Here is a 12,948-nt window from a genome sequence, read left to right as displayed (position 1 = left end):
TTAGTGAACGGAATAATCTATAAATATCACTTCAATCAAGTTGATTGATAGTACTCTTTAGGTTGCCTATGGCCTCACTGATTTTCTGCCGGCTTTGTCTATCAACTACTGGCAGGGGAATGTTGAAGTCTCAATTATAGTAGTAACTTTGTTTATTTATCTTTGCAATTCTATTAATTTTTGCCTGACATTTTTTGATGTACTGTTGTTAGGTGCATAAAAACTGTTACGTGTTCTTGAAATAAATCTTGCATTTTCAAGGGTCATCCATATTTCAAAGTTCATTTGTATTTGTTTTCCTACATGTACACATACACACATAAATATTCTCTCAAACATAGCTTTCTTCATAACCCATTCTCTACCATTGACCCTTAAGGAGCTGTTCCATCTTCCCTTTCTATGTAGGCATTTGCTCCAACCATCCCACCAAGTTCTGCATTAGCGGCTAAAATGACTCTCCAATGTTCGAATGAATCATAGTTTCATTTTACCACATGAGGTTGTTAATAAGTTGTGCTATAGAATATGTAAGAGAAATTATATCTCATTCACAGATGTATAAGACTATGCCTTGAAGATTGGCTCAATCCAAAATTAACATTTATTAAGATAAATGCAAGTGTATCATCCCCATATTGGTACTCTTCTTTACTAGGTTAGCAGAATCAGGAAAGTAGACAGTTTAAGTTGAACTGCCTAAGATGTATTTTTGCATTAAACATGAACACTGAATTTTTTAAAGTTAGTTTTCATTTCCAAAACTCAATATAAACTACAATAAAAACTTACATTTTTGGAACCTCTAAATGTTTACTCTGTTTTTGATCAAGAATGTTAGTTAAAGACTTTCTTAAAGACTTGGGAGATGTTCATCTTAGAAAAGAAAAAATAAAAGGGAAATCTAAAACTTTTTTTTTCTTACCTTGCTCTTAAATCCTATTAGTATGGTCCCAGGGAAACTGGGGGTGGTTATTCCTTCAGCTTCCCTTATTTCAAAGTTAGCATTGTTACCACTATATTACAGATTCTGGTGTTTAAGCTCAGATGGCTCCCCTGTAAAAACTATTTCTGGAGTCTGTGGTTTTAGCCAAGAAATCTTTGTATGCCATTCTTGTCACTTTTATACTGCAAGTTAAACAAATGTCCTAAAATGATTAATCATGCATTTTAAATAAGATATAAGGGCTAGATGATGATGGTAAGATATGAATTGTTTCACTCAACAGAAATCAGAGTAAAAACTGAAAACATCGAAAACATAATGGGAATTGAGCAGAGGTGTGTTTTTGCTTGATCCCCAAATAGTTTTTATTTTCTATGACAAAATAACTTCTAAAAATAATCTAAAAATTCTATAATAGTACTGTCCACTGAGTTGAGGACGAATATGTGGATTACTGTTTTAAGACATATATTTTGGAAGAAAAGATAAGCCATATGGCTAGTGGGAAATAAAGCAATATTTGGGGCCAGAAAAAAATGTATTTTCTTCTCTGTTACAAGGGACACGAACACCAGACTGTTAACTTTGTACTTTATCATAGCGATTGCAGCTAGATGAAAATGTCGGGTGGATGAATGTTGAATAAATCCATATGCCGCTGTCAAAATGCAGGAACTGGCTGTACCATGGACTTGCTCATAGGATCATGTTAAAAGTAGAAATTAAAGAGAATTTTAGAAAATCAACTAGACCATCAAATCTAATTTGTTCTTAATTTGCACACTTAAGAATTTATGTAAATTAAATTTTGGTTAATGAGTAATATTTAATGAAATTCTTATCAAACATAAATATCAATACATTTGGGCCAAACAACAAACATCGAATCTGTTATCTTTTCTTTTAGGTTAGAAAGTGGAATAAAGATACTAATATTATAGTTTACAAATTAAAATATGTGTTTCTCTGTCTTAGTAATGGCAGTAAATCTTAGTAAAGATCAGAAAAATATTTAAACTCTCTCAAAAGTATTTCTTTTGTTAATTAAAGGATAGCTATTTCATACTAAAGACAGGCTCTTTTCAAAATTATCTGGTAGAAGAGTCAATACATTGGAAGTCAACTAATAAAATCAGATTTGTGACAATTTTTACATAGTTCCAAATTTCTCCATTTGCATAAAAAGGACGTTTCTGCTATAACTCTGTTTAATCTGTTTCATTTTGAAAAGTTAATAAATTATGTAATAATCAAGTTGCTGATTGAGTTGGTCCTTTGCTTCCTTTACAACTTCCTTTCCTTGGCAGGGTTATTAATATACTTTTAACCCTCTGAATGCATAATGATCTTCAGAACCTCAGGTTTTAAAGTTGCAAGTACCATCCTCCATAATCTCTAATCTAGCTAAAAGGCTCAAATTCTTTTATGGACTTAACTCAGTAGACAAGTCTCTAGTCAACCCCTTCAATGGGAAATATAATCATAGGACATCCTAAAATTTGATTCCTATTTTAGCATGCCTCCAGGTCCTGATCTAATCCAGAATAGGTCAAACTAAAGCTTTCACAGCTTCATTTTTAAGTTTTAAATGATTTTAAGTCCATGTAAATTTGGAAATTACTAACAGTTTAGGTCTAGTCCAGGATTCATCCAAATTGCTTTGCTATTTTTCTCAGGCTTTTCCCAATACCAGTATTACAGCAATAGAAGACAACTTCTGCTACTCGGTACATGACTTTCTATTTTAGTCGTAAGGTATTAGTATATACAAACTCAATATAAAAAGATGGAGGCTTTCCCTTTTTTTGTAGGAAATGTGGACAAAGGTGATGTCATTCATTCCTATTGCTTTAAATTCCCTGTATTTATATCTCCAGTCCAGACTTTTCTCCGTAGTTCAAGCTTCTATATTCAATTCCTACATGAACAACTCTCCTGGTATTTCAAATTTAACTTCTCTGAAATTAAATTCTTTCTTCCTGCCTCTCCACCCCAACTTGCTTCTGCTCCTCCCTCAGCCTCCAACTCCCAATCTGTTCCTCCCCCAAACATTTCTCTGTAAGTCAATGGCTTCACTAGCCTCACTACTAAAGCCAGAAATCATGTAGTCATCTTTGATTCAACCCTATCTCTAATCTGATACAAGCAATCCATCAGTGTATTAGTTAACTAGGACTGCTATAACAAAATACCATAGGCTGGGTGGCTTATAAACAACAGGAATTTATTTCTCACAGTTCTGGAGGCTGGAAAATCCAAGATTAAGATCCTGACAGATTCTGTGTCTAGTGAGACTTCTCTTCAGAGATGGCCATCTTTTCACTGCCCTTACATGGAGGAAGTGGCAGAGGAGCTCTAAAGGTACTAATTCCATTCATGACCAGCTCTGCTTTCATGACCTAATCAGCTCCCAAAAGTGCCACTTCCTAATATCATCACCTGGGGGTTAGGATTTCATCATATGGATTGTGGGGTGGGGGCAGAGGGATGGAGGAGATACCCATTCAGGAAGCTCTATTTTTTTTCTTTAAACTGTGTCTTCAACCCATCACTTCTCTCCCTCTACCTCCTCTGTTAATACTCGAATCTATCGGCATAATATTTCATCTATGCTACTACAACAATCACAATTTTACTAGCTGGTCTTCATGTTTTCATGCTTGTCTCCTTCCAATCCTTTCTCCTCAAAGTGGCCAGTGACATTAATAAAAATGCATATCATATCATACAATTTTCCTGCCTTAGATATCTTGCTGGTTTTCTACTGGACCAATAAAATATAAGCACTTATCAATAAAATGTGAGCAATGATCTCTAAGATCTGGCTGTAGAAGCCTACTCAGATGTCATATTCTGCCTTTCTCTTTCAAACTCTAGTTGCACTGGCCTTCTTTCTATTCCTCAAACATGCCAAGAACTCTTTTATGTTAGGACCTTTGTGCTTTGTCTATAGTTCCCTTTCCAGGCTTCACATGATTAACTCCTTTGAATTTTCAGGTCTCATGATAAATGTTATCTACTCAGAAAGATCTTCCCTAAGCTCATCAGGTCTCTCTACCTTATCACTGTTTTCTCTTACACTGACATGTTTTCCTCTCCTAGCACTTATCTAAAGCTCTAATTATATACTTTTTGCTTTATTGTCTTCTCTCCTTAGAAGAGTTTATGTTCCATGAGATGGGTACCCTGCATATACATCTGTCATGCTGATGATCTTAACCTTAGAATTTATGACAGTAATTGATGATTGCTTAATATTTGTTTAATAAAAACCATAATTATTTGAAAGAATTGAAAGCCTGCTTATTTGAACATGGATTTTCTGATTATAGATTCTATGTTGTTTACACTCTAACATTTTGCTTATGAATCCATAGTGTTGCGTAAATATTTGTGATTGATACTAAAGTGCAAGATTTTCCAGATTTTTTAGATGTCACATACAAACTGACCATGAAGTTGGAAGAAATTTTACTTCTCTAACAAAATCATATTAATGTTAGCCCATGTTTTGGATTATTTTAAATTAAAATATAAGTTTCATATAAGTTTTTGCCTTCCTCTTCCTCTCTTTTCTTCCTCTGCCTGCCAGGCAGACAGAACCCCTGTGCCCAGATTGGGGGATGGCATTCAGATGGGGTGAAGAAAAACATTTCAGAGAGATATGCTTTATAGCAAGGCAATTCTGAGGAAAGTGTCTTAGGAAAATACCCGGTTAAATCCCAGGTGGCCTGTTCACATGAATCATATAGCTGCATAAGCAGCTCAACATGACCCTGAGATGGGGCTCGGCAGACCTGATCTAGAGAAGTTCAAAGGAGGGAAATTAGTCCAGAGTAAGTTGCTGAAGCAGATTTTAGATTTTTGATAGGTACCTACCCTCCTAGGTGGGCAAGATATGGTCAAAGGTGTTGGCTCAGCCAGCACAATTAATAACGGGTATGAGTTCCACTGGAAACAAAAGACTCCACAGGGTTCTGAGACTTGTGACCCTTGAAATCCTTGAACTCTGTATTCCTTTTCTCCAAAGCAAATAGTCTTTCAGTAGTTAATCATTTACCTTTTTTTCTTCTAAAAAATGTATTTCACATAGTCGATTTAATTTTTGTGTTTTTTTTTGTTTTGTTTTGTTTTTTTGCTTGTATATCAAATCTAGTGAATGCAAGTGGGGGTTGATGACATATTGATCTTCTAGGAGTTCTGTATGTCTATGGTGTTCTAGTTGCTATGCATTAGGGTGTCAGTTATAAATACAATGAACAACACGTATGTGGTAAGGCCCTGGCATTTCCTTTAGCACGGGGACCAACTTCAGCCAAACACTACTCAGCAAAAGCCAACAAGAATGGATAAAGATTATGCCAAGCTTCCTCCTTCCTTCCCTTACTCTTGTTCTCCTTCTTTCATTAATTAATTAACTCAATTTATTTAGCACTTACTGTGTACATTGTTCACTGCACAAAACAAGAAAAAAGATATAATCTTTCAAGGGTCTTCCAATTAAGATTTTATTTGAACAACAAAACATACTCACATGAAAATATAAATAAGGTAAAAGAAGCAGTGTAGTTTTTATGATCTAAAACAATATTTTTCGAACTGTAGGTTGCCAGTCATTCTTTGCTGGGTCATAAAATAAATTTATTTGGTTGGGACCATATTTACCAGAAAATAACAAATAAATAGGAGGGCAAAATACAAATATTAGTGTATACTGTAGGTAATAAAATAGATGTTTTCATAAAATTTTTGCAGGACAAATATATGTACTACATGCCAATGTAAAGTGTAGGCCATACTACAAGACAGGGTTAAAAAAATGTTTGAAGGACACTATACAGAGAAGTATAGAAGAAAGTCAGATGATTTCAAGTTGAATGGTTAAGGAAGGAAAGTTTTTGGAGGTGCATGAGTAAAGCTGAGAGGCGGTGGGATGCCTTTTCAGATAAAAAGCTACCGAAAAGAATTCTATAATTGTGAACTATAACCATAAAAGAAAGTGAAATCTATAGAACCAGCTATTCTTGAATGAATGACTACCCCAGGACCAACTATCTTTCCAGAAACTTCCAGGAAACACATGACCAAAATATAACTAAACTGAACTCTGATGCCACAAAGGGAAACTTAACAGAGTTGTTCCTGTGAAGTATACCCCTCTAGAAGGGTGCTTCAAAATATTCTTCTGTCCAATTGCATGTTACAAATACATAGATTTAAAAAATATGAAATATCTAAAGATTATTGTTCAACTCAATAAATTCAAAGTGATATTTTTCCCCTGTGTCCCTTGTATTAGATTCACTTGTGACTTACTGGACAGTGTTTTCTCTGAGCTTTATGGTCTAATATGCATTAAACAAAAATTCAAGGACTCAGAACTACTGATTTATTTTAGCATTTTTTTTAATACAAAAGAAGGAAATAAAAGAATAAAAGCAGTCGGGGTGGCCTCTGGAGAAGGGGAGCTGTTGTTGCCGGAATCTTGCGAGTTAATGAGAATTCACTCGGGACTCAAGAGCCTTGGAGAGAGGGAGAGAAAGGAGGAGATGGGGGAATGGGGTGGGGGGATAAAAACTCTTCCTTTGCAGCTGGCCCTTTCCCTCATTTGTTGCTCCAATAAGCAGTAATTAGGTCCTGAGCTAATGGTGTCAGCTGATCTGCTGTTTTTAGGCTAGACCCAGAGGAATCTCCATGGAAACCCTGCTGGAGTCGTCCCCCCACCTGGATGCTGCGCGCTCCTTTCTGCCACCTGGCTGCCGCCGGGCCCGCTGCTACCTCCTCCTGCCTCTAACCTGCAGCCTGCAGCATGCGCACTGCCCCCGGGATCCCTAAATGGGACAATTCTGCCCGTGACGTCAGCGCCCAGCCGTCTCCACAGAAACTTTTGTCCCATTGGCCAATCAGAGAGCTTGGAAGGGGCCGGGAAAGGTGGGGGGAGGAGAGGGGAGTGGGAGGGGTGGGGGGTGAGGGGAGAGGCGAGAGGTTTAGTGTGTGGAGCTGCCTGCGCTCCGCCCGGGCTGTCAGTCCCGGCTCCAGCCGCCGCGAGACCTTCCCGGAGACGCGCGCACACACAGCGCACCCCCTGCACGCCGCACACCCTCGCTCCCTTGCTCACACACACGCACACCCTCAGCCTGGCCGAGCAGGAGCCACTGACCATTTTGCAAGTGCCCTGACCAGCTGCAGCGTGGTGGGCGCGAACATCCCGCGCTCCCTTTTGGAGCTTTAGTCTAGGAGACGACGACGAGGGAAGAAGGTGGGCTCGGACGCAGCCCAGGGGCCGGGCGCTGGTCGGGCCGTTTTCCTGTCAGAGCCGCTCCCCGGGACGGGCGCGGGCCTCGGCTGAGAGTAGAATAAAGAGGAGCGGCCGCAGCCGCCGCGTGAGGACGATGGGAACTCCCCTATTTACAGCTCTGGAAACAAATGGATGGAAGTCCTGAATGGAACAACTGCTTACTTCATCTGCTTGGAAAAATCGTCCAGAGGAACTCATATTTGGCTACTCAGAGCAGTGATGGGGGTGTCCGTGACGTGGCAGGGGGAAAACAGACAACTGAAACCTCCCGTGTGAACTGCAAACTGTGACCAAGCAAGGGGAAAACGATCTGTCTCTATTTCTTGCAAAAGGTTTCAAGCATCTGTATCCTAAACTTACTTCTATGTCTTGTACCCAGTTCAGCAGAAACCAGAGGAGAGTCCTGTCTGGGGGTCCCATCGTTATCCCGGAGACCCGCCGCCAGCGGCCTGCCTTCGTTTACCCACATCCCCCTGGAACGGATATCTGTTTGGGGCATTACAATTTATCCTGTAGAACTATGGCCAGATCTCCATCACTGCTTTGCTAATTTCTGGGACTTAACTCGTAGAATCTACATGCAGGGCTGGAATTTATTCCAAGTGTATCTGAAGAAATGACATTTTAAACCGTTTTTTAAATACCTTGATTTAAAAAAATTCCTGTGAAATAGGATTTGATAGGTTTAAAAACATGACAGGTAAGAACTTTCTCTCTTTCTAGTCCCTTGACACCCGTTTTGGGGAAAGTCAAAGAGAAACAGGACTCAGGAGGAAGGAGAGATTGAGGACCCGTGTGTCCTTTGGGGCTCTCAGGCGCTAGGCGGGCGGCTGCTTTCGGGAGAGGCGCAGCCCTCGCTCCTGGACCACGGGGCCAGTGGCTGGGGAAGCTTCTGGGGCGCGCGCGGGGAGGCGGCGCTGCGCTCCACCTGCTCAGCCCCGGACGCAGCCCGGGGGCGAGGCGTCGAGGGACCACCCCAATTCAATATTGGGATTTTTAATAAACCAAGGAATGGGATTTTAATTATTCAAAACCCAGCTCCTCTGGGTCAGAATGCTGTTGGGATGGTCCTGGTCACACAATATTAAAGAGACCGATCGCTAAGAGGACAGGAAAAGCATCCGAGACCGCCGTTGCAATTACGAATGGACCAGACTTGGTAGCACAGGACATTGATTGCTGGTGCCCAACTGGACCCTCCTCCCCTCTCCCCATCCCTTCCCCCACCCGAGGCAGGCTCCCGCGGCGGCCGGGACCTCGCGTCCCTGCAACGTGGCGGGGGCTGCATTTTTCATGAGCCCAGGGTGAACAGGTGCGAAGTGCGCTGGGAGCATCCGGCCAGCGGCCGGACGCGGGGAACATGGAGAGCGAGCGCGACATGTACCGCCAGTTCCAGGACTGGTGCCTCAGGACTTACGGGGACTCAGGCAAGACCAAGACGGTGACCCGTAAAAAATACGAGCGGATCGTCCAGCTCCTCAATGGCTCCGAGTCGAGCTCCACGGACAACGCCAAATTTAAATTCTGGGTCAAATCGAAGGGCTTCCAGCTGGGCCAGCCGGACGAGGTCCGCGGGGGAGGCGGCGGCGCCAAGCAAGTGCTCTACGTGCCTGTCAAGACCACGGTGAGTGACTCGCCTTCCTCTGTTATTTGTCTCCGGAGCAGCCCGGCGGGGAGGGAGGAAGGAGAGAGGCGGGAGAGAGGGGGAGCCGTGAGCCGCCGTTGGCTCGTGTGCCCCCTACCTTCCTCAACCCCCTCCCCAAGTCGTCCCTACTCGCATTAGCCAGGCGCGTTTTCCCCACTGTGGAGTCTTTGTGGTCCTTTATTTTAAAGCGGCAGCGCACCTCCAGAGCTGGCCGCCCTCCCCGCCTCGGGCTCCCGGACCAGCTGCTGGAGCTTCCTTCCCCGGGTCGGGCGGCGTCTGGCGTCCTTGGGCTGGGCCATTGTCCCATGTCCTTCGCTGGGCGCCTGGCGCGTGTCCCAACGCCGCCACCGCGCAGAAAGGCCAGGCTGCAAGCCCGGCCGCACGCTCGGAGAGCAGACGAGTCTGATCGATAGTCTACAGTGTCTCCTTATTGGCATAAAGCCCGAATGTGGCGCTAGCGGTGGATGTCGGGTTTTCCCCAGGACACTATCAGGTTTTAGCGTTCGATCGCCGCCTGGGAGGCACTGGGCAGCCAGAATGCCTCGATCACTCCCGGAGATCGTTGCTGTGACTGTTAAGATTGTAGATAAGGTCCTGGAGAGTCCTCCTCCCCGCCCCCCCATTCCCTTCCTCACTTCCCCCAGTCACAGATAAAGCCGCAGCTAGAAGATGAACAACAAAGAGGGTTGGGTTTAGGCGCTTTCAAATGGTGTGTGTATTTGTTCCTCTTTCTGGGGTGGCTCTAGTTTCATGGCGTTAAAGCTCTGTAGCCCAGGGACCGTGAGGCACTGGCATTGGGAGCCCAGTGCATCTCAGCCTCACGCTGCAGAAGCCAGTGGGGCTGGGGAGCGGCGGCAGTGTCGATTTCCTTCCCAAGAAGATGGGAACTGTGGGCTACAAGTAGGATGGCAGATCTGATGCACGAGACCTTTCTGCATCACGCCACGGTGGGTACTCGTCTGGAGTAGGGATGGGGGAGGCTATCTGGCATCCTTTGTATTTTTGCCTTGCTTTGGGATTTCTTGAGCATTTCCTTCGTTATCCCTCCCGTACTGGCAACTGTTTCCCCGTGCAGTATTCCTGGAGGATGCTAGAAAGGAGACGTCTTGAAAGCTATTCTATCTCTAATGGAGGTATATTCAATTGAAAATATGTGCATGAAAAGTTATTTTAAAGCATTATTTGGAAGGCTCTTTTAGGTTTCGAGATCAGTTTACGGTTTCCTGAGATTAATTAGAAATAGTTGTTTGAAGGATGTGTATTTATTTTAGAATTTATATAGAAATTGAGAAACGAAAATAAAGGTGAAATGAAAACACATGAAAGTTCTGTGTTTTTTTTTTTTAAACAATGTACTATTGTTGGAAGATTTCTAAGAGATGGATCTATAAATGTGTCTTCTGCTTTAACATGTGGCACTACTAAGGACAATGGTGAGATTATTGTCTGGCTTTACTAAGCAATGAGGACTAGATTGGCATGAATTAGATAGAACTGAGGTCTATTTACATCTGGATGAGCCAGAAATCTGGTACACAGAATCAAGTGCTTTGATTAATTTGTATTGGGAATAATATCAAGAAATAATGTAGAAAAATATTTTTTTTTGTTAGAGTCCAAAACATAAATATGTATTTTCTTTTGGACAATACTGAGTAAACTGAATGGATAAAATCATTTAAGATATCTTTACTTAAGGTATGATTTCATAATATATGTTTTAGAGGAACTCTGCTAGTTGGGAAGTTTATTTTTCATTCCTTTTTATGTTAAACTTAGGTCCCTCTATTTAACTGTCAGATAGCTTCACTTGGGCATTGGTACAATGAGTTTATACTCATGGATTTGACTACATCCACTATATGTCTTAACATGTGTACTTTTAAAAGATAAACTATTTTAAATAACATAAATTCAGAACAATTTTAGAGATACTAAGATCATCATAAATCTCATTTATTTAAACTAGCATTCATGCATTCATATACCACTATTTTCTGTCAAAATTTTATGCAGATTTGCTAAAGAATTACTGCTAAGCCATCCAGTATGGAGTGACAACTCCAGGGACGACATTAAAGTAACACGTGTTTCTCTTTTCAGTAAAGATTCCATATATTTATGGGAGAGAATGTAATTCATCAGGTGATACTTAGATAATGGTTTCCATGTAGTATTTAAGAGCTCTGCTTTTCATTCATGCCTGTTTTGAAATATTAAAGAAGTTTTTAATTTGTGAACTCTTCTATTGCTATTTATAAAATTTTTATACTGCTCCTGACATAGAATTATAGGCTCCTCCTTCTTTGAGAGACAGCCAATCATCATTTCAATGAGTTAAAAAATAAATAATGGACCCCCCCTTTTGTCATGTGTTTCCCCACATCTCAAATTATTCCTTCCTTAGCAACATGTTGATTTTTCTAATGGTAGGAGTACAGTCACCAAGAAGGCAAAAATATATTTTCTATTAATTCCAAGGCATATATTTGTCAAAATAAAATACTGTATTTGAATGATATTTTTGTGTTTACTAAGAATCATTCTTAGCTGCTTGAGGTTTGAGGGTTCGCGGTTAGCTTTACTGTCAGTAAGAGATGCTTTGCTCCTGATGTTGCAGTAATCCACTGCTGCTGATAATTAGACATCATTACTACTGCGAAAAGGGAAAGAGAAAAGGGGAGAGGACAGGCTGGGGCTAATTAACTACTTTAGTTTAATGAAAGAAAGAGAGACTGATGGCACCTGGGAGGTTATACTAGAACAGAGTAGACACACCACATAGACTTAATTGAAACAAGACTATCTTTAAGTCTCATAGTTAAAGAAGCTTGGTTCTACTCTTATTTTCCAAAAATAAGAGATGTAGCTTTGCAACTCTCTTCACCCTGAAGAGTTAACTGATGATAAAATCAAGCAAGTTACAACTGATTTAAAAATATTGACTACTGGAAAGGATAAATATGTCCTTTAATATTTGTCCCGCTCATGTCTAAACCTGAGGGGACATATCTGTCACTGATGTTTAGACTGCTTTTTGATGTAGGAGATACTGTTTGGTCACCAAGCAACAACATCCGGTAACTCAGCCATTTTAGGTCTGGTGCGGGTCCTGTGCTTTTGTGCGACCGCCTTTACTGCACACGCACGCGCATATGCAGTTCATTCAGCAACCCATCTGCTTTTTAGATAGTACCAGTTATTTTTATACATTCTTTCATTAAAAGTGTCAGAAATTTAGGAGAATGAAATGATGAATGACTAAAACAGTTCCAAAAAAGATATAGCAAATGGTTGACATTGATTATATCCAACTTTTAAGCAGTGATAGTTTTAAATTCACTTAACTATGGTTACTCTATTTTATTCATTTGATGGTTCTAGTTTAGTTTGTTTTTAGAAGCTTTTGATACTGATCAGTGTTTTCTGGCAACAATTAGTGGAAACATCACACTTGCAATTTAAAGTACCAGAACACGTTATACCATTTGATCTTGTGAATGGTAAACTTAGAAAATGAGCAGAACATTTATTAAACACTCTTTTTAAAAAGTCTGCTGCATGGTATAAAACATTAGGAATTCGGCAAGCTCATGCTTTTTCTTTCAATATTAAGCAAAGAAAGTAATGAATATGAATATTGAAACTGTATAATCAAATGATATGAGGAATACTTTACTTGACCTATATTTGTAGGAACAGACACAAAGGTCTAAATTATGCCTTTCTTATATATATTTTTTCTTATATTTATTCTAATACACATTATAAAATGAATTTCCAGAAAGAAAAATGCATTATCTTTAGTTGTGTCATTTACAAATGATTTATTCAGTTCTGCAATCTGTAGCCTCAGATTTCATATTGTTCTTCCTATGCATACTACTGATTACTGTACAGTGATTATAATGAATATTCATGGGCTGATTCATAACAGTAACTGTTTTTGTACTTTTTCTGACTGTGGTTTTGGTCATAAATCTTTTGTGCTACATCAGAGTGAAAGAAATAATACTCCATGAGGAGTCATGTTTATGTTTCCACCTGGCCTAACTTTAT

At 40.5% G+C, this 12,948-nt stretch overlaps 1 protein-coding gene across 10 annotated transcripts in view; it reads left to right on the top strand.

Moving 5' to 3' along the window:
- Nucleotides 1-6,891: 6,891 nt before the first annotated feature.
- NOL4 (nucleolar protein 4) overlaps nucleotides 6,892-12,948 on the top strand; it is a 372,161-nt gene continuing 366,104 nt past the window's right edge. For 4 of the 10 annotated variants that reach the window (XM_037730922.1, XM_037730919.1, XM_037730924.1 and 1 more), the window contains exon 1: nucleotides 9,028-9,836. In XM_037730922.1, the coding sequence (XP_037586850.1) occupies nucleotides 9,795-9,836 (42 nt within the window). In that variant the 5' untranslated portion in view covers nucleotides 9,028-9,794. Of the gene's footprint in view, nucleotides 8,869-9,027; nucleotides 9,837-9,921; nucleotides 10,023-12,948 lie in introns of those variants that run through there. The other 6 variants (XM_017507140.2, XM_017507139.2, XM_037730927.1 and 3 more) reach the window with 4 other exon arrangements.

This window comes from Cebus imitator, unplaced genomic scaffold (genome assembly GCF_001604975.1).
Source record: "Cebus imitator isolate Cc_AM_T3 unplaced genomic scaffold, Cebus_imitator-1.0 Scaffold369, whole genome shotgun sequence".
NCBI classification, from domain to species: domain Eukaryota; kingdom Metazoa; phylum Chordata; class Mammalia; order Primates; family Cebidae; genus Cebus; species Cebus imitator.
This window is presented reverse-complemented; position numbering and strand designations above follow the sequence as displayed.